The 18575-nt window shown below is 36.9% G+C and overlaps 1 protein-coding gene across 5 annotated transcripts in view; it reads left to right on the top strand.

The window, feature by feature from the left end:
• Positions 1 to 8346: 8346 nt before the first annotated feature.
• The window catches only part of PHC3 (polyhomeotic homolog 3), a 61354-nt gene continuing 51125 nt past the window's right edge, over positions 8347 to 18575 (top strand). For 3 of the 5 annotated variants that reach the window (XR_010023624.1, XM_063097264.1, XM_063097283.1), the window contains exons 1-4: positions 8351 to 8540; positions 10959 to 11124; positions 14667 to 14822; positions 15968 to 16045. Coding sequence is in view for 4 of the 5 variants with exons in the window: in XM_063097264.1 (XP_062953334.1) it covers positions 8422 to 8540; positions 10959 to 11124; positions 14667 to 14822; positions 15968 to 16045 (519 nt within the window). In the remaining variant the exon portion in view is untranslated. Of the gene's footprint in view, positions 8541 to 8980; positions 9038 to 10958; positions 11125 to 14666; positions 14823 to 15967; positions 16046 to 18575 lie in introns of those variants that run through there. The other 2 variants (XM_063097270.1, XM_063097279.1) reach the window with 2 other exon arrangements.

The raw sequence follows: 18575 nt of genomic DNA, 5'->3' as shown, positions 1-18575 counted from the left end.
ACACAGAATGAGAAAAAACATTTGCAAATTATATATCTAATAAGGAACTAGTATCCAGAATACATGAATAACTCGTAGAACTAAACAATAAAAAAGACAACTCAATTTCTTTTTGTGGGGAAAGAATTTAAATATACATTTCTCCAAAAAAGACATACAGATGGGCAATGAAAACACAAAGATATTCATGAGTCATTAGGGAAATGCAAATAAAAATAACAGTGAGATACCACATCACACTCTCTGGGTTGGACTATAATCAAAACATGAATATTTATTTGTTGATTATACCTCAGTAAAGCCGTGGTGAGAGAGAGAAAGATGGACAATAACAAGTGTTACTTGATGTTTAGAAATTAAAATTCTCATACACTACTGGTGGGAATATAAAGTGGTACAGCTGCTTTGGAATGCAGTTGGAAATTCCTCAAGAAATAAAATGAGTGACTGTATGATCCAGCAATTCCACTCCTAGGTATATACCCAAGAAAATTAAAAACATCTCTATACAAAAAATTGTATACAAGTGTTCATAGAAACATTATTCATAATAGCTAAAGAATGGAAAAAACCCAAATGTCCATCAACTGATAAACAAAATGTGGTATATTCATACGATGGAATAGTATTCAGCTGTAAAAAGGAATAAAGTATTGAAACATATTACAATGTGCACGAACCCTGAAAACATTAAACTAAGTGAAAGAAGCCAGATACAAAAGGCTACACATCGTACTGTTACTTTTAGAAAGCAAATCAGGGGTTGCGGGGAAGGTGGAATGAGAATGCGTAATGGGCACAAGGTTACTTTTGGGGTGATGGAAATGTTCTGGAATTACATAGTAGTGATGACTGCACAACAATGTGAATGTACTAAAAACCACTGAATAGTACACTTTAAATAGATGAATTATATGTTATGTGAATTATACTTGAATTTTTAAAAACCTGGTAAGTATTATTACAGGAGTATAGACACAGTACTACGGGAATAGCTAACTCCATCTGGGAAGGACTGTGAAAGCCATGGGGGAAAAATGATGAATAGATTCTGAAGAGTAATGCCAGATGAAGACAGTGGGTAGAGAGAGTCAACCAGAACACGTATTTTGAAGTTGGACCTTGGTTCCAATGCTAGTCCTGCCATTTACGTGCTGCGCAACCTTGGACAGGTTGCTTAATCCCACTAACATGACTATCCTCTTCAACAAAATGGAGGATAATAATACCTACTTAATAAGATTGCTGTGCAAATTAGATGAAATTCTGTATGTAGATCAATAAGTATTTAACAAGTGCAGCCTTCCTTTCTTCCCTCAACCTCTTCTTATTGATAGTTTAGATGGAATTAAGGGTGAGTATAAAGGCACAGCACTGACTGTATGGTGAGAAATTCAATGAGACTGAAGGTACAAACCCAGTTGAAAGTAAGCCAAGGTAGGACCTTTGGATTTAGTCCTATGAGCTCCTGGAATCAGCCGAAGTTTTGGGGAGTAGAGGAACATGAAAATATTGATTCTTCAGATGAGAGCAGAGGGAAGGTGGTCCAGAATGGGCTAGAATGGTATAGCTCTGAGACCTCAGGAGAGGATGCAGATTCTTAGCTTCCTTAAATGTAAACAAATGCCTGCATCTTAGGGGCACTTGATGTGACCTATTTGCTGATAATGAATTGCTAAGGATTATTCTATATTTTAATTGCTTGCCTCAGCCAGAATTTTGGTAAAAGCAAACCTTACATGATTCCAGCAAAATATCCTTATTGGAGGGAGCAGTTCAATCTCTAGTCTGAGCACCACGTGGCAAAATTGGAAGCCTTGGTTCTCATTTTAACTTTGCCACTGACTGCAGCCTCAGGCAGGTTATATAACTTGCCGTGTATTTATTTCCCTTTCAGAGAGTACTTGTACATGATGACTTTAACCTGACTTCAAAATATTATTAAAATAAATAAACATTTCAAATCCCTTTGAAGTTCATTGATGGAAAGTACCCTCTATATAGACAGTGAATTATTATCCTTTTCCTGAATCAAGTTTTAGAACTCCCCTCTGTTCTTGCCCTTGAACATTTCTATAATTACAAACCACAACCCTTTAGAATTGTTATTCTGAAAAAATGTCGCTGTGGTATATTCAGTAAGAGCAAACTTGTATCACGTGTAGCTAGTGCATCGCAGTTACAGAACACTTTAACATATACTATCACATTTCAGTCAATTGATTTCTCCTGTTATAAAGAGTAGATTGCTTCTGGGCCTTTTTTTTTTTTTGGTGGCTGGCCAGTGAGGGGATCTGAACAATTGACCTTGGTGTTGTTCTGGGCTCTTAAAAATACTATACTGAGACAGGGGAAATTTATTGTACATTAAATAGTATAGCATCGGCAAAGAGAAAGTTGTCAGCTTTTTAATGTTTTATTTCTGTAAAGTTACATAAGTAAAACAAGTTTTCCTCAAAACAAGTATGCCAATATTACACAATTATTTGAATAAAACTATATATAAATATACAAAATCATTATAGCAGAAATCATTCTGAAATCAATGTATATACTATGCTTTGTATGAGTGTGTAAGCAATAACTCACGTGACATAAAATTAATCTGTTTAAAGTATACAATTCAATGGTTTTTAGTATATTCACATTGTTGTGCAACCATCACCACTATCTAATTCCAGAACATTTCCACCACCCCAAAGGTAACCTCGTGCCCATTATGCAGTCATTCCCCATTCCACCTTCCCTGCAAACCCTGATTTGCTTTCTGTCTCTATGGATTTGCCTATTCTGAAGATTTAATATAAATGGAACCACACAATGTGTAGCCTTTTGTATCTGGCTTCTTTCACTTAGTTTAATGTTTTTGAGGTTCATGCACATTATAGTATGTTTTAGTATTTCATTTTCTGTATTAGCCTGTTTTCTGTTATTTATAACATAATATCTGAAACTGAGTAATTTATAAGGAAATGACATTTCTATCTTACAGTTTTGGAGGTAGGAAGTCTCCAGCCCAGGTGGTGCATCTGGTGAGGGCCTTCTCGGTGGGGATTCCCTAGAGAGTCCCATGGCAACACAGGGTATCACATGGTGAGATTGGCAAGCTCTTTAACGTGCTCACTTGCTTTCCTTATAAAGCCACCAGTCTACACCCTGATAACCCATGACTCCATGAATGGATTAATCCATTCACGAGGGCACAGTCTTCATGATCCAATCACTTCTTAAAGGCCGCACCTTTCAAATACCATAATCAGAGTCCTCACCCTCTTAACACTGTTACAATGGGGGTCAAGTTTCCAATACATGAACTTTTGGGGGACACATTTAACCCACAGCAATTGCTTTTTATAGCCAAATACTATTCCATTGTATGGATATACCACATTTTGTATATTCATCAACTGATGGACATTACAATTAAGATTTGATATGAAACTGATATAAAATGTCTATTTTAATACATTAGGAGAATATAAGCAAAAATTATTCTCAGATACTGAAGCCAAATATTTTTAAATACAGCATATGCAAACTAAAAAAATGTATAATGCTAATTAACTTTCAAAAGTAGGGACTGTCTCATAATTTTTTAAAAAATGCATACCCTTTGGAAATAGAATAGGAAGATTAGTTTCCTTTACTTCAGCATAATAATGTGGCAAAATAACAAAACAGTGAACAATAATAACAGCTATGCTTATTATTTAAAAATATACATTATTTCATTTTTTATTTAATTTCCATAATAACTTTGTGGTAAAAGTTATTTCCATTTTTCAGATTAGGAAACTGGGGATTAGAAAGGCTAAGTAACTTCATTATTGCATACTTATTGAGCACTTAATGTTTCAATAATTACGAATACAGCAGTGGACAAAACATGGAGCTTATAACCTGAAGGCTGGTGGAAATAGTAAATAAACAAACTCAAATATATATGACATAGTGTGTGTTGCATTGAAGTGCTATGAAGAAAAGTCAGTGGGATAAGGGAAAGAAAGGGATGAGTGAGCCATACTATGCCAGGTGGTCAGGGAGTGCTCTCTGGGGAGATGTTTGAACAGAGGTCTGGATGCAGGGAGGAAATGAGATCGGTGTGAAAGGCATTCTTGGCTGGGGAAGTAGCAAGTGGTAAGGAGGAAAAGTAAGGAGGCCAGTGCGGCTGGAGCAGACCGTGCAAGGGAAAATTACACAGTGCCTCATAGTCCCGTGGTAAAAATCAGGGCGCTGTGCTAAGTGTGATGGGAAACCACTAGAGAATTTGAGCAGGACAGTGACACCATGTGGTTTACATTTCTTACTTAGGATGCTGCATGGAGAATATAGACTGTAGAGGAATAAGCACAAAAGCAGGGTGACTTGTCAGGTGCCTATTGCTGTGGCCCAGGAGAGAGATAATGGAGACTTGGCCTACTCTGGTAACGGTGGAGGTGGTGAAAAGTGTCAGGTTTGATTTGCATTTTGATGATGACAAGCATGTTTATGGTGGTGTGGCCAGAGATGAGGTTATATTTTGAAGGTAGATCTTACAGGATTGTAAGAGGTCTCAGAGCTAGTGAGTGGGAGAGCCAGGATTCAAATCTCAGTTTGTCTGATTCTAAAGCCCTGCTTATAACAACTCTTCTAGGCTGCTGCAATGCTAAGCAAACACTAAGCATGATAGCAGAATGGAAATGAGAGTACACAGCATTTTCCAGAGTTTATTGAGTACCTACACATTTGTAGTAAGACCTTGTGGCACACAGCAAAAATCTGGGCTGCTGGGGGGATAGGAGATCAGAGTTCAAATTCTACTTTTGCCATGAATTCTTCCTCAGCGTGGGTTACATAAATTCTAAGGTCCCTTCAAGCTTTAACTCTCTTTGTTTCCACTACTCAGCACCTGCAGAGATAATCAGACTATGTACAGTGCCGGCCCACAGGAATACAAGGGAAAATAAGACTGATAAGCATATGATTAACATACTGATCCTTGCAAGAGTAGGTCAGGTGGCAGGACTAGAGGTCATGCTTTCAGTTTCAACACTATTTGGTTTAGTAAAAGTATTTGATTTTAGCAATATTACTTTCAAGGAAAAGAGAATGCAAGTCTATATATTATGTCATTCCAATGGGATATACTGAAATTTTATGTCTCATTAACCTAAATATTCAAGTATTTATTCTCTCAACACGCACCTAAATCCTACTGAGTATTAGCCATATTCCATAACATTTATTGAGCAAATCTAGATGAAGGAAGACCTTGATAAAAACTTAAAAAAGAAAGAGGACTTTTTTAGACTTTACATTTGTCTTTTTCTTTTAGACTTTACAACAATCTTGGAAGGTATGATTGTCCCCCTTTTTTCACATCATAAAATACAACTTGAGGCTGACCAGTTAGCTCAGTTGGTTACAGCATGGTGCTAGTAACACCAAGGTCGAGAGTTTAATCCCTGTGGCCAGCCACAAAAAAAAAGAAAAGAAAAAAAAAATTTTACAACTTGAAGCAGCAAAATCGCTTGCCCAAGGTGGCTCATTTGGTAAAGCAGTGAGTCCAGCGTTCAAATCTGGTTTGCCGTCCTTTTTATCTCATCACATAAGATCCTATGAGAGTGATCAGAGTTTAGTTGGGATGTAGGACAGTGTGTGTGCTGTACTAATTACTCTGAAAGGGCCCAGCGCAGGGTGATCAGTGATCTAGAATAGGGGTCAGCAAACTTTTTTGTTAAGGGCCAGACTAAATGCATTAGACTTTGCGGGCCATCACAGTGTTTGTCACAACTACTCATCTCTGCTCTTGTAGCACAAAACAGCCATGGACAATACATAAAGGAATGAGCATAGACTCATTCCTTTACGACTTTATTCCAATAAGACTTTATGTACACTGAAATCTGAATTTCACATAAGTTTCACATATCACAAAATATTATTCTTTTGATTTTTTTTCAATCATTAGAAAATATAAAAACCATTCTTAGATTGTGAGCTGTACAAAAACAGGTTGCAGGCTAGATTTGGTCTGTAGACTGTCATTTGCCAGCCCCTGATCTACAGTCTCTACTGATGCTATTTGATAAAACTTTCTGTGATGATGGAAATGTTCTGCATCTGCACTGTCCAATACAGTAGCCACTAGCCATATGCATCTATTGAGCACTTGAAATGTGACTAAGAAACTAAAATTCTAATTTAGCGCTCCCTTCTGTTCTTGTAGCCTTTATCTTTTTCTCTAGGGAGTAATGCACAGTTTCCCAACTAGTTTCCCTGTCTTCAGTCTCATTTTACTCCAATGCATCCTTCACAAAGCTAGAGGAATTTTTTAAAACCAAATAGGTTCCTAGCACTTTTCCAAAAATGGTTCTTTCAAACTTTGGAAAGTTCAACATGCTAGCATGCCATATAAATCCTTTCCTTAGGAAATTACAAAGACGTAAGACACTTTCCTCTGTCTGATAAGTGATGGTACATTTCTTGAGAATAGTTCTTCATCATACTTTGTCTCTCCTCTAAAGTTTTACACAGTGGCTTGCTGAATGACGCAGTGAAGAAAACTTGGTTCTGGAGACAGAAAGCTTAAACTAGAACCCCTCTTCTGGTACATGCTAGCAGTCACCACAGGCACTCAATTACCTTGAGCCTCACTCTACTTCTGTGCTAAACAGGAATGATAAGTATATCACAGAGTTGTTGTGAAGATCAACAAATGAGTTTTGTGGAAATCCTTTGCACTTAAAGGCTATACAAGGGTTAGCTGTTTTTATAATAAATACTGAATTTTGAAATGTTTCTAAAAAGCAATACTGATCTGATTTAACTTAACATATGTGCTCATTTTTAAAGCCAATCTGCACAAAGTGACAATAGGGATATAGGTCATAGACTGTCAAGGGAAAGAAGGATGAAAAAAACCAACTCTGGCATATTTATTCCAAACTCTCCTTTGAATTATGCATTTTTCATCCTTAGGGCTAAGATTGTGCTTTCTTCACTTTCATTTTTTTTAAACAAAATCTTTTCAGCAATACCAATGAACAGTTAATTCTTGAGAGTTGGATGGCAATGACATCACATGTGCAAGTCAGAAAGAAAGAAAAAATAATAAAATCTTATTTGTAAGCATCTACAGGGACTTTTCAAAGGAAACTTTCTAAATGAGTTCTAAGAATAGTGGTAGAAAGTGCATTGCTATCAGAAAGATAAGGTAAAAAAATAATGTTATCAGATGAGAAAAAGAGGTAAAGGGATAATTTAAGTTCACAAAGGAAGTGTTCTTTTCCCTTCCTTAGGCACATCCTGGAACACAAGATTTCTAAGATTAAGTATACTTTTCACAGGACCACATTACACTTTAAGATGGATTTGTATTAAAAAGTATTAATTAATACTTCATTTCTCATTTCTTGAAATATGTGTGACTCCACTATCTTATGAAATGCAAGAGACATACCTTATGGCCAGTATGCTTTTTTCTAGGAAGGGTAGTAAAGATTTATTATTCCTTGAACTTAGGTTTCTAAAGGCTTAATGGATCTGTTTCAGAACACTTACTGTTCTGCATGCAAATACCTATAAAACGCATTTCACTCTCCACATTAAGACTTTTTGGAAGGCAGGAACTCGTCTTTATTTTTTATATTTACATTTATATTTAATATTTATTGTTTTACTTACCTTTATATGTTTGTCTCATCATGCCTCGGAGTAGTTGGCATATAGTAAACCACACTAGCAAACTGGTGGTCGTTCCTGCTTGTTTCCTGCGGTATTCAAGTTTTCAATCCCTACTAAGCGCTCAGTAAATTCAGGTCGAAGACGTAATATGCTTAGTTAGGGTAATCAGGATGATTTTTTAACCACCTACCTCACCGGTAGCTCAAAATACCTTTGAGCTGGAGAGAGGGAATGCTGGTTCAGATCCCCAAACTTCAATGCGTCTCAGGCAACAAGCCTTGCAGCCAGCACAGCATGTCCCTGCCTTCTGAGACCTCAGCATCCAATCCTCGTGGGTATTTTCTGTCAAACCCCTCTTTGCAGTTTGTATAGGCTTTGGTATATGTTTGGTGTTCAAAATTTTAATTTAACAGTCTAAGCAGAACTTTCTATATCTTTGTTACAGACCTCTCCCCACGAGGAAGAAGATCCTGCACAAGAGAAGACGACAGGGTAGAGATGAGACGTTGGCTTCTAAGTTGGGGAAACCTGGTCACCTCCGCAGACAGCACTGCCTGAGGTGGGAGGGGGATTGGAAGCTGAGGACCCCACGTGACCTCACGGCCCCCGGGGTTGAATCGACCCCGCCCCTCCGTCCGCCGCCGGGGGGCGCATGCGCAGCCCGTGTTAGTGATGGAGGAGAGAAGATGGCGGAAGCGGAGTGAGTGACTTGCTGGTGACTGATGTCGTAACCGGGGGGCGAGTGGGAGCAGCGACATGTCCCTCAGGGGGAGAGCTCAGGGCTCTTTCGTGGGCATTGCGGAGAAAGAGAGACTCGAGAGCCGCCTTACTGTGGAGGAGCCGGCTTGGTCCGTGTTGGGGGACCGAGGCGAACTGTAAGGGTTCACTTACCCAGCAGGCGGGAGCGCCCCTTCCGCCGTCTGGTCCGGGATTGGCGGGGCCCTGCACGCAGGGTCACCCCTGGGATCCCAGCCTCTGGGGTCCTCCGGGAAACGAGTCCCGGTGGGCTCTTCAGGCGGTGTCATCCCTGCAAGTGGGCCCCGCGAGCAGTCTTGTTATGGCTACACCGCGCGCGGGGCCCGTGGAGGCTGCGTAGGGCAGAGCGGGCGCTGCCAGGCCTCCTTCGCGCTCCCCTCCCGCCCGCCGCGGCGCCACCCCGCTCCTCCTCGGAGAGCCGGAGACGTGGGGCCGGCGCCACCCTCCCGCGGAAGGCGTGAAGGAGGTGTCCCGGCGCGGGCCTTGGTGCGGCGGGGGCTGCTGCAGGTCTGGTGAGGCTGAAAACACCCTGGAAGGAAAAGATCTTTCCCTCCGGTCTTTGGCTGCAGTGTTGATCCCTCCCTGGAGGGCCACATTCTTGTGTGGCGGTGTGATGGTATGCCTAGCTAGCGACTCTCAAACTTACTGTTTCCTGGGTAGGCCTCTTGTGCACCAGCTGCAGGATGCGTTTTGTAGGTATTAATATGCATAGGCGGAGGAGTTATTACCAAAATTGTTCTTTTGTGCCAGACCTCGAAATGTAATGCGATGGTTCGGCCAGTGCCACTCACCGATATTTAGACTTATGCCTAGAATTTGGGTTCTGTGTGACCGTGTTTGGTTAGTAGTTAGAACTGCTTACCATAATGTTTGGTTTTGAGGGCATGGTTGAGCAGAATAACATTTTAAAAGGACCAGAATTTAAGCTGGACTTTTGCATATAACTGGTACATGATTGAGGAGCATTATGACAGGCAGTTGTATGGTAAAACGTTTACCTTATCTACCACTAATTCTATGTGATGTTGAGCAATATCATAAAATGCTGTGATTTGATGATTGGAAGGCAGCTGGAGGAAAAAAATACCAGAGAAGTATGAGTCATTTACTAATCAAAAAAAGTTAGTGAGGGGTCACCTCCCCGCCCCGTTTTTCCTTTCACGTTTCCTTTTACTAAATGGAGATTTTTTTACATTTGGCTTCTCAGAGCATATAAATACTGTTTACATACATGATGCAAAGAACAAAGAAAATTTTTACATAAAACGAACCCTGTGGGAATAATGTTTGTGTACATAATTAGTGCCAAATTCCTTTGTTTTTTTGTGAAATAAAAAGTGTTCTTTTTACATTCTTGTCAATGCTGCTAATGTGAGGTGGGTCAGATTTTGTTTTTCAGAAGAAGAGACAGGTAAGAAAAGGCAGAGAAAACCAGTATAATGTGAAGTGTGCTTTTTACCATCATTGTGCATTTCTGATCCTACAAGAACTATTGTAGGTTTAGCTTTTAACAATATTAAGGCCCTTAGGGAGGGCCAGTTAGGTCAATTGGTTAGAGCACCGTGCTTATAACACCAAGATCATGGGTTTGGATCCCCATACCTGCCAGCTGCCAAAACAAAAACAAACAAACAAAAAAATTGAGGCCCTTAGAATTGACTTAAGTGTATGAATTTATTCAAATACGGTTTTTGTATTTAGTGGAATTTTGTACCATAACACAAGTGAAGAAAGATTGTAATATTGGAGGGAAAAGATGAGACAGCGTGGCACAAAAATGTACTTTACTGTCCACATGTGAGGAAAGTGACATAATGATGCTGTTTTCAAAATTTGGAGCAATTCTTTGTGAAAAAGAGATTTTGTGGAGATATGAGAAGTTGCTGTCAGCTGCTTCTCTATTTCCCTAGTAACCTGCATATAAGTAACACTCAGTTATTAGAAGTAATATGGACAATGCTGTAGACTAATTAGGGGAAAAGCCAGTGTGAGTTAAAATTATTTTTTTATAAGTTAACTTACTTTTTAAGAGAATGTGTTTTTTAAGTGAAGTATGTATGGTAACCAAAATTAAGTTAACATAAGTCCTTAGGCATTCTGTTTTAATGTATAGGTAAGAATGATTTAATTTGTAATTTGTATGGTCAAAAGAATGTAAAGGAATGTTTTAAAGTACTCTGATATTGCTTAAATTGATTTTCCCACGTAAGTTAGTATTTTCTCATCATCTATTATGGTTTCAAACCCTCATCATCTCTCAATAATGTAAAGATAAACTTTAGGCCAGACTTTATCTGAGTCACGTATCCTGAATCATTTGAATTCAAATTTGGTAGGTATTAACTATTAAATATGCTTAATATATGTGAAGCATTTTTCCCTTGTAAGTGTTTATGGTGTGACTATGTGCTAGCTGTATTTTATTAGGATCTTCCTAGGAATTTAGACTATTGCTTATTATTTCTTTGGAATGAATATTCTTTAAAGTTCATAAGATAATAATTTTACCAATAGAAACCCTTTGTGTTACCTGCCAGATTTAAGGACCACAGTACAGCTATGGATAGTGAACCAAACCCTGGAACATCTTCTGTGTCGACAACAACCAATAGTACCACAACCACTACCATCACTACTTCCTCCTCTCGAATGCAGCAACCACAGATTTCTGTCTACAGTGGTTCAGACCGACATGCTGTACAGGTATTTCAGCTATAATAATGAGTAGACTAAGAGTTAGGATGTGTTACTTTTTGCTTAAGACAGATGCAAGTATTGTTTCACATCCTCAAATGTACAGTTAGAATTAATATGTGAAACAGCCAACAAAGTTATTTAATAATCACAGTATTGACAGGGCTTACATTTATCAGCATGTAGATGATAAGACTATGTGTCAGGAAAATTATAATTGGAAGGTCTCTAGGTACTGTTACAAAGTAAAGACACTGAAGTTAGAGCCGTAACATGCAGAATAGCTCTAGGTTTTTCCTGAGCTATTTTTTGTTTGAATCCAAAATATAGACTTAGGGAGATCTGTTCTGGTCTGTAGATATGTTAAGAGGTTCATTTTAAACCCAGGTGGCCTAAGAACCCTAGGCAGCAGGATCCATTCTAAAGCTCTTAGCGGCAGAGGGATAAGGGAATATTTAGCTAGGGAGAATCTTAAGCTCAGTCAATTAGTAGAGAAAGTAAAGTTTGCTTAGTTAACCTTTATAATAATGAAGGTTGAAGCAGTATGGTATTGTATAAAAAGGTCATGGGCATTGCAGTCTGATATGACCTTTGATTTTCATTATCATTAGTAGCTATGTAGCCTTGGGTAAGAGACATAATCTCCTTGAGTCTCAGGAAGCTGTAAAATGAGTATGAGACTACCTGCTTCATTAGTTATATGAGGATTAAATGAAGCATCTAGAACTGTGTGGGCACATGTGTACCCAATAAATAATAATAGCTACTATCTATTGAACAATTGTTATGTCCCAAGCATTTAAGAAATGCTTTACATGGATTATCTTGTTTAACTCTCACCACACTTCAATAAAGTAGATACTTTTGTTATTGCCATTTTATGGATGGAAAACCAATGTTTTAAATAGACTAAATAACTTTTTTTAAAGCACATAGCTAGTAGATTCTCTGACATCAGAGTTTGTGCCCTTAACCACACTGTGAGTTCTGATTTTTTTCTTATACCTGCTTTCTTTCTCTAGAATCCTTGTAATTGCATTCTACCCTGAAAACAACTTAACTGAGATATAGTCCTCCCTCTGCTCCATTTTTCTGTGGTGGATATACCAGTATAATGGCTATTTAACTGTTCTGTGGTTTAGGATTTGGTTTTTTGACGTCACTGTGGAGTGGAATCAATTGGTGGAGGCCTAGCCAGTTCAGCAGAAATTCAGACTGGAATGCAGGATGCTTTTAGTGTTGTTCACCTTTCTCTGAGGCAAGAGACAGAGAGAGAAGTATCTAGATCTTTGAGCATACAGATGATGTGATATTTTAATATGACATTTTGTTCACTAGTTTTCACTTAAACTGGATGTATTAATAAAAAATAAAGTGTTACTGGAGATTTGTAAATGTAGATATATCTCACAAATAGAACTAACTCTAGTGCTTATCGTAGAATTGCTACTGTTAAAATGTAATCAAGTCTGTATTTATTGAACTACCTAAGCAGTTCTTTAATCTTCAGCTTTCTTTTTCAGTCCTGTGAATTCTCTTTACCTTTTGTTCCTGTAAAAGGATAAAAATACAAGCGGCATGCTGTATCTTTAACTTGCACTTACTCAGTGCTATGAGTGTAGCATTGAATGGTAATGAAAGACAGCGCTGACAACAGAAAAAATTACTCCACTCTGACAAACATGTCAAATAGATTATTTATTTGTTACTTCAGTTTGATTTCAGAATTTTGTTATGGAAGTAAAAGAACATGTATAGATTTATCTGACCAAAAAAGTAATTCTGAATCACTTAATGCTGCTCTACAGTCCCCTGCAACTAGGGGTCAAAAGCCGACTTTGATTTTTGTGACAAGAGTTTGTAGGAGGAATAGGAGTCTAGAGTTTGAGAGATGAGATATGAGCACATGAAGGTAAACAATACATGGAAATATGCTTTCTTGAAATTTGGATAAAAGATACATGGCTTTGTGATTCAAGATGACTTACCCCCTCAAGCTGTAGGATTGTGGCTCTGTTACTCCCTTAACTTTTGAAAACTCTGTGGTTTAATGCTGAGATTAGGGTTCTGTGCAGTTTCAGAGTTACAGCGGGCATGATGTGACTTTGGGATGTGGTTGCAGATGTCTTACATAGCTTTTGGACAGATACAGGATTTTTCTGTGGTCTTATTAGAATACTTGAGTTTTCTTTTTTTTTTCTTTTCTTTTTTTTTTTTTTTTTGTGACCGGCCGCACCAAGCACGCTGGCCATCCCTATACAGGATCTGAACCCGCGGCGGGAGCGCTGCAGTGCTCCCAGCGCCGCACTCTCCCGAGTGCGCCACGGGGTCGGCCCAATACTTGAGTTTTCTACATTTATCCGTTTAGGAAGTTTCAGGCTCAGATTTTACATTTTACCAGTAAATATTCATAGTAACACTTTTGCAGGAATTTTTTTTACCAAGAATAGTTTTGTTCTGTGTTGAAACAATTAAAACAAGGAATCTGACATTTAAAAAACATTTAAAAATATTTTTAAAAATTGAGTAATTTTCTAAAAAAGAAATAGCTTTGTAATTTTATATGATTATTAATATAATGCCTACTCATTGTAAGATTTTCAGACATTTATAGAAAAGTACAAACCAGAAGCTAAAGTTGCCTCTAATCTAGCTACCCATCAGTAGTCTTTGAATGTTTTCTTGAATATTCTTTCAAATATTTTAATACAAAAATTGTGTCTTACTCTATATGCTATTTTGTAGCTTGCTTTTCTTGCCTAGTACTATATTTGGGATATTTTTTGTTAATAGATATATGTCTATATATGTAATGTTCAATATAGTAGCCACTAGCTACATGTGGCTATTTATGTTAAAATTAAAATTCAGTTGAAATTAAAAATTCAATTCCTTAATTGCATTAGCCACATTTTAAGTGCTCAGTAGATACACGTGGCTAGTGACTACTGTTTTGGACAGCACTGATCTGTTACCATTTGTAATGGCTTCATGGTAAAAGTATTCCTCTCCACACGCAAGCTCTGAATTCTGCCAACTTTTATGCAAAGTGGTTATGCCAACTTAAATTTTTACCAGCGGTATGGGAGTATCTTATTTCCCCAGTTAGTAGTAGTAGTCTTTTAAATCTTTATCCATGTGAAAGTTGGAAAATAGTATCTTGTTTTATTAGAATCTTTTTTTTTTTTTTTGGTGGGTATGGGTATGGGGATCTGAACCCCTTGGTTTTATCAGCACCTTGCTCTAACCAAGTGAGCTAACTGGCCAGCCCTCTTGTTTTAATTTGTAAGTTTTTGACTAGTGAGACTGAAGGTCTTTTCAAATGCTTATTTGGCCCTTTCTTCTTTGTGAATTATCTCTAGTGGGTAATTTTAATTTGTACAAATTAGTGAACCCTAGTGATTTGTAACTAGCAGAGTTATATGTTAATAAGCTTGATAACACTGAGTATTAAAGTGGTGAAATTTTAAACTGCCACTTTTTTAATACTTTTATGGTTAAGATAAAGGTTGAGATTATGTTTTGACATTGGTTCAATTAACTTATCACAGGTAATTCAACAGGCGTTGCATCGCCCCCCGAGCTCAGCTGCTCAGTACCTTCAGCAAATGTATGCAGCTCAACAGCAGCACTTAATGCTGCATACGGCCGCTCTTCAGCAGCAGCATTTAAGCAGCTCCCAGCTTCAGAGCCTTGCTGCCGTTCAGGTGAGACTGAAGTTAATTAAGAATTTATGAGGCCAAAGTTTACATTATCTGCAGATAATTACTGAAAATAAATACATTGGGCATTATTTCAGAGTTCTCAGGTGTACTGTGATTATTTTTCCTGAAGGAAATACATTGATAAACTGCCAAATAAAAGTTAATTGAGGAAAAAAAATGGATGTGTTTTATATGGTACTCTGTGGATAGCTTTTATCTCACCACTTTTTATCCAAATTAGAGACATGCTATGCTAATGGCATGATTTTGTATAAAATTCTAGGTACAACAGTGAATACTTAGGGTTACATGAATTATATTTTAACCATAAATAAAGTTTGTATTATGAAAATAATTATATTCATTAAAAATAATCAGTGTTACATTGTCTGTAAGAAGTAAATTTTTTAAAAAGAGGTAAATAAAGTAGAGGTATTCGTTTTCCACGCCTATCACTGTTTGCCACTCTTCAGAGGTGGCCACTGTAACAGTTTAATATGTATCTCTCCAGAAATTTTCTGTACAAAAATATGTATGTGTACCTTTCTAAAATCCAATTGTATCATTCCTACTGATAACAGGATGATTTTATGATTAAATGCTTCTGTCTTAAAAAAGATTTCCATTATTATTGTACTGTCTATTTAAATAAAACTGTGAGATTTAATCTTAACTCTCCTCACCAGAGGAGGATCTCAGTTGACTGAACCTGAAAAAGGTTTATTTCTGTTATCAACAGATCCTCAGCTGTTGCTACTTCTTAGTAGTGTAATTTTGAATAACATCATGTTCATGATACCAGTTAGGAAACTGAAACCCACTGGCTCGTGATGTAGCTCCTGTTTCTTTTTCATAACGTTGGAGTGGCGATTTCACTTCAGTGATGACAGAGACCTGTAGAGTGAAACTAACAATGAGTGCAGCTAATAAAATAAGATTATTCTTGGGGTTCCTTATTTTCACCATTTAGCTGCTGCTTTTTTTGTTTTTTCAAATGTGTTTGGCGAAAGCTTAACTCACATTGACTGTAAAATGAGTTGTTTCATATGTAGAACTCTCGACTTTTATTGTGGTTTTGTTATCCTGGTACCAGAAAGTTTTTAACTTCAGGTTTTTACAGGCATATTATAATAGTCTTATTATTTTAGGCAAGTTTGTCCAGTGGAAGACCATCTACATCCCCCACAGGAAGTGTCACACAACAATCAAGTATGTCCCAGACATCTGTAAGTACCCTAAATTTTTTCCAGGAGTTAAAAATTTTAATTATTGCTTTCCAAAAGTAAACTGTTACTATTTATGAAGATCTTATTGTATATTGGTTGAATGCTATTTAAGTAATAAGTATGTAGAAATAGAAATGATAAGGTTCAGGAATTCAGAACTGAAAATCTGATTTTTAAAAATCTTTTTGTCTTATTTCTTATACATCCTTTTCCATTGCTATGTTCAGATCTTATGTGATTATAAATGATTTTCGTTTTCAGTGTGATTGAAAGCCTGAAATATACAGTGCAGGAGAATTGGCCATGCATTTACTATGATACAGTAATGTCACATCTCCAGGTAGACATCTAAATGTTTCTAGCTTTGTGCGGTTCACATTTTAGAAATTGTACTTTTCAACTTACTTGCGTTACCTGGGTGAAATTTGCAAGTATCCATTCAAGAAAGGGTAATTTATTTTGAGAAAGGAATAAAAGAAAGCTGTTTTGCACAAATATACTGGGAAATTGTGCAAGGATAAAAGAAATTTCCAGGCATGGTAATACCTTTTATTTTGGTATAATTTAAAGTTACAAGACTAGTAAGAAAATTTTGTTTGCCCTCTATTCAGATTCTCCAATTGTTAGCATTTTGTCCCATTGCTTAATCATGAATTCTTTTTCTCTACATTATTATTTTTTTCTGAATGATTTGTGGGTAAGTTGAAACATGTTCCTTCATTCCTAAATACTCTGATATGTATTTACTAAGAACAAGGTCATTCCTTTATGAAGCCATAGGGAAATTATTAAATTCAGAAAATTTAGGATTGACACAGTACAGTTCATCTTCTAATTTCATTGGTTGTCCCAGGTTTCTCAATGTCGTTACTGTAGACATTGTGGGCCAGATAATTCTTTGTTTTGGTGGGGCTGTCATGTGCATTATAAAATTTTTAGAAGCATCTCTTCCTCTACCTGTTAGATACCAGCAGGCTATGGCCCTCTTCCTTCTCCAAGTGTGACAACCAAAAATATCTCCTCGGGGCAGAATTGGTTGTGGTTGAGAATTGAGTTATCCTATTTATGTCCTTTATAGAAATTTTTTCCTGTTCCAGGATGGCAGTACTTTAATACTTTGTAAAATGGACTCCAATAGACTATGGTTTCCAGTATGTTAAGGATTTGAAGATGAACTTCCACTGTATTTTTTAGCTAAGGATATGGTGTTTGCAAAATACACATTGTGGCTGGCATATAGTTACTTTTCTAGCTATTAGTCTGACATTTCTAATTTAAAAAATTCTTTTTTAGCATGAAGTATCCTGGAGTATGAACAAAATTTGATTTAAAAAATTACTTATGACTTGAAGATGTTAGACTGAAGAAAATGAAAAATTAAGTAACAAAATCTAGCACTAAGCATTAATGCTATAGTTATGGTTATTGATGTCAGATGTCTTTAATTAATATGATGGTAGTCAAGGAAAAAAGGTAAACATTTTGTGGGTTAAAGAAATTATGGACAAATTCTTTATTCTGTGAATTACTGGAATAACATTAGGATATATGTGTATAGATATGTGCTCTTGATTTTCTTTTTCATGTTATTAAAAGATTACTTTTAAACTGTTTATCTTATGATTTTTATGTATGTGACATTCACAGAAATTACAATTCCAGTGATTGCACTTATTCTTTTTATCACATTGTTAATCTTACTTATAAACCAGGCAGCATTGTACCATGAAAATGCTAGAAGCTGTGAATGGCTGGTTGGGGGGGAAAGAAGTAAGTAGGGAGAGCAGATGCCCAGTAAAAAAAGGAATAATACATTACATTTGTTTTATTTACTATTCCAGTTGAGCTATTACTTAAGTGAGTTGATTAACAGTACAAATTATAATGCCCAAGGTAGCTTAGTAAATTTAGGTCAGTATCCAAAAGAGGGGCAGAGCATGGTAACAAATATCTTGAAAGTGATTTGAGCTGTCAGATGGTAGTCTAATAGTTTTCAGTGTTTTGGTTATTTTGAGGTAGCTTTACAGATAACAGTGAAACCATGGGGAACGGTCCAGCCCCCAGGACAAAAAAGGGTTACAAGGTAGGCTGTCAAGTAACCAGCCAAATAGGTTGGGGTTTAGAATAGGACTGGGATCCCAGTGGGGAAATGGAATATTATTAAAAACGCAAGTCAAAAGTTCAATCATACAACATGGTGAAACGATGTATATGGTTTATAGAGAAGGCTATTGTTAATTGAATGTATAGGTAACTAGTGGGTGCTAGCATTCACTTCTTTCCCCTAATTAGAATAGGATGACTTTTCTAGACTATTATCAGTAGTGAGGGTGGTAATTTAATGATTGTTTGGCTCTAAAAGTAGTTGGGACTGAACCTTTAGGTTGATATCTTCAGTACTTCAATTAAATGGTGCTAAGATTTAGTTAAATTTGATTTTCTAAAATGAAATCTAAACCAATTAAAAACTGCTGCTGCTGCAAAAAATATATATACATATAAAGCAAAGTTAAAAAACAAAATAGGAGAA

Source organism: Cynocephalus volans, chromosome 1, assembly GCF_027409185.1.
Source record: "Cynocephalus volans isolate mCynVol1 chromosome 1, mCynVol1.pri, whole genome shotgun sequence".
NCBI lineage: Eukaryota > Metazoa > Chordata > Mammalia > Dermoptera > Cynocephalidae > Cynocephalus > Cynocephalus volans.
This window is presented reverse-complemented; position numbering and strand designations above follow the sequence as displayed.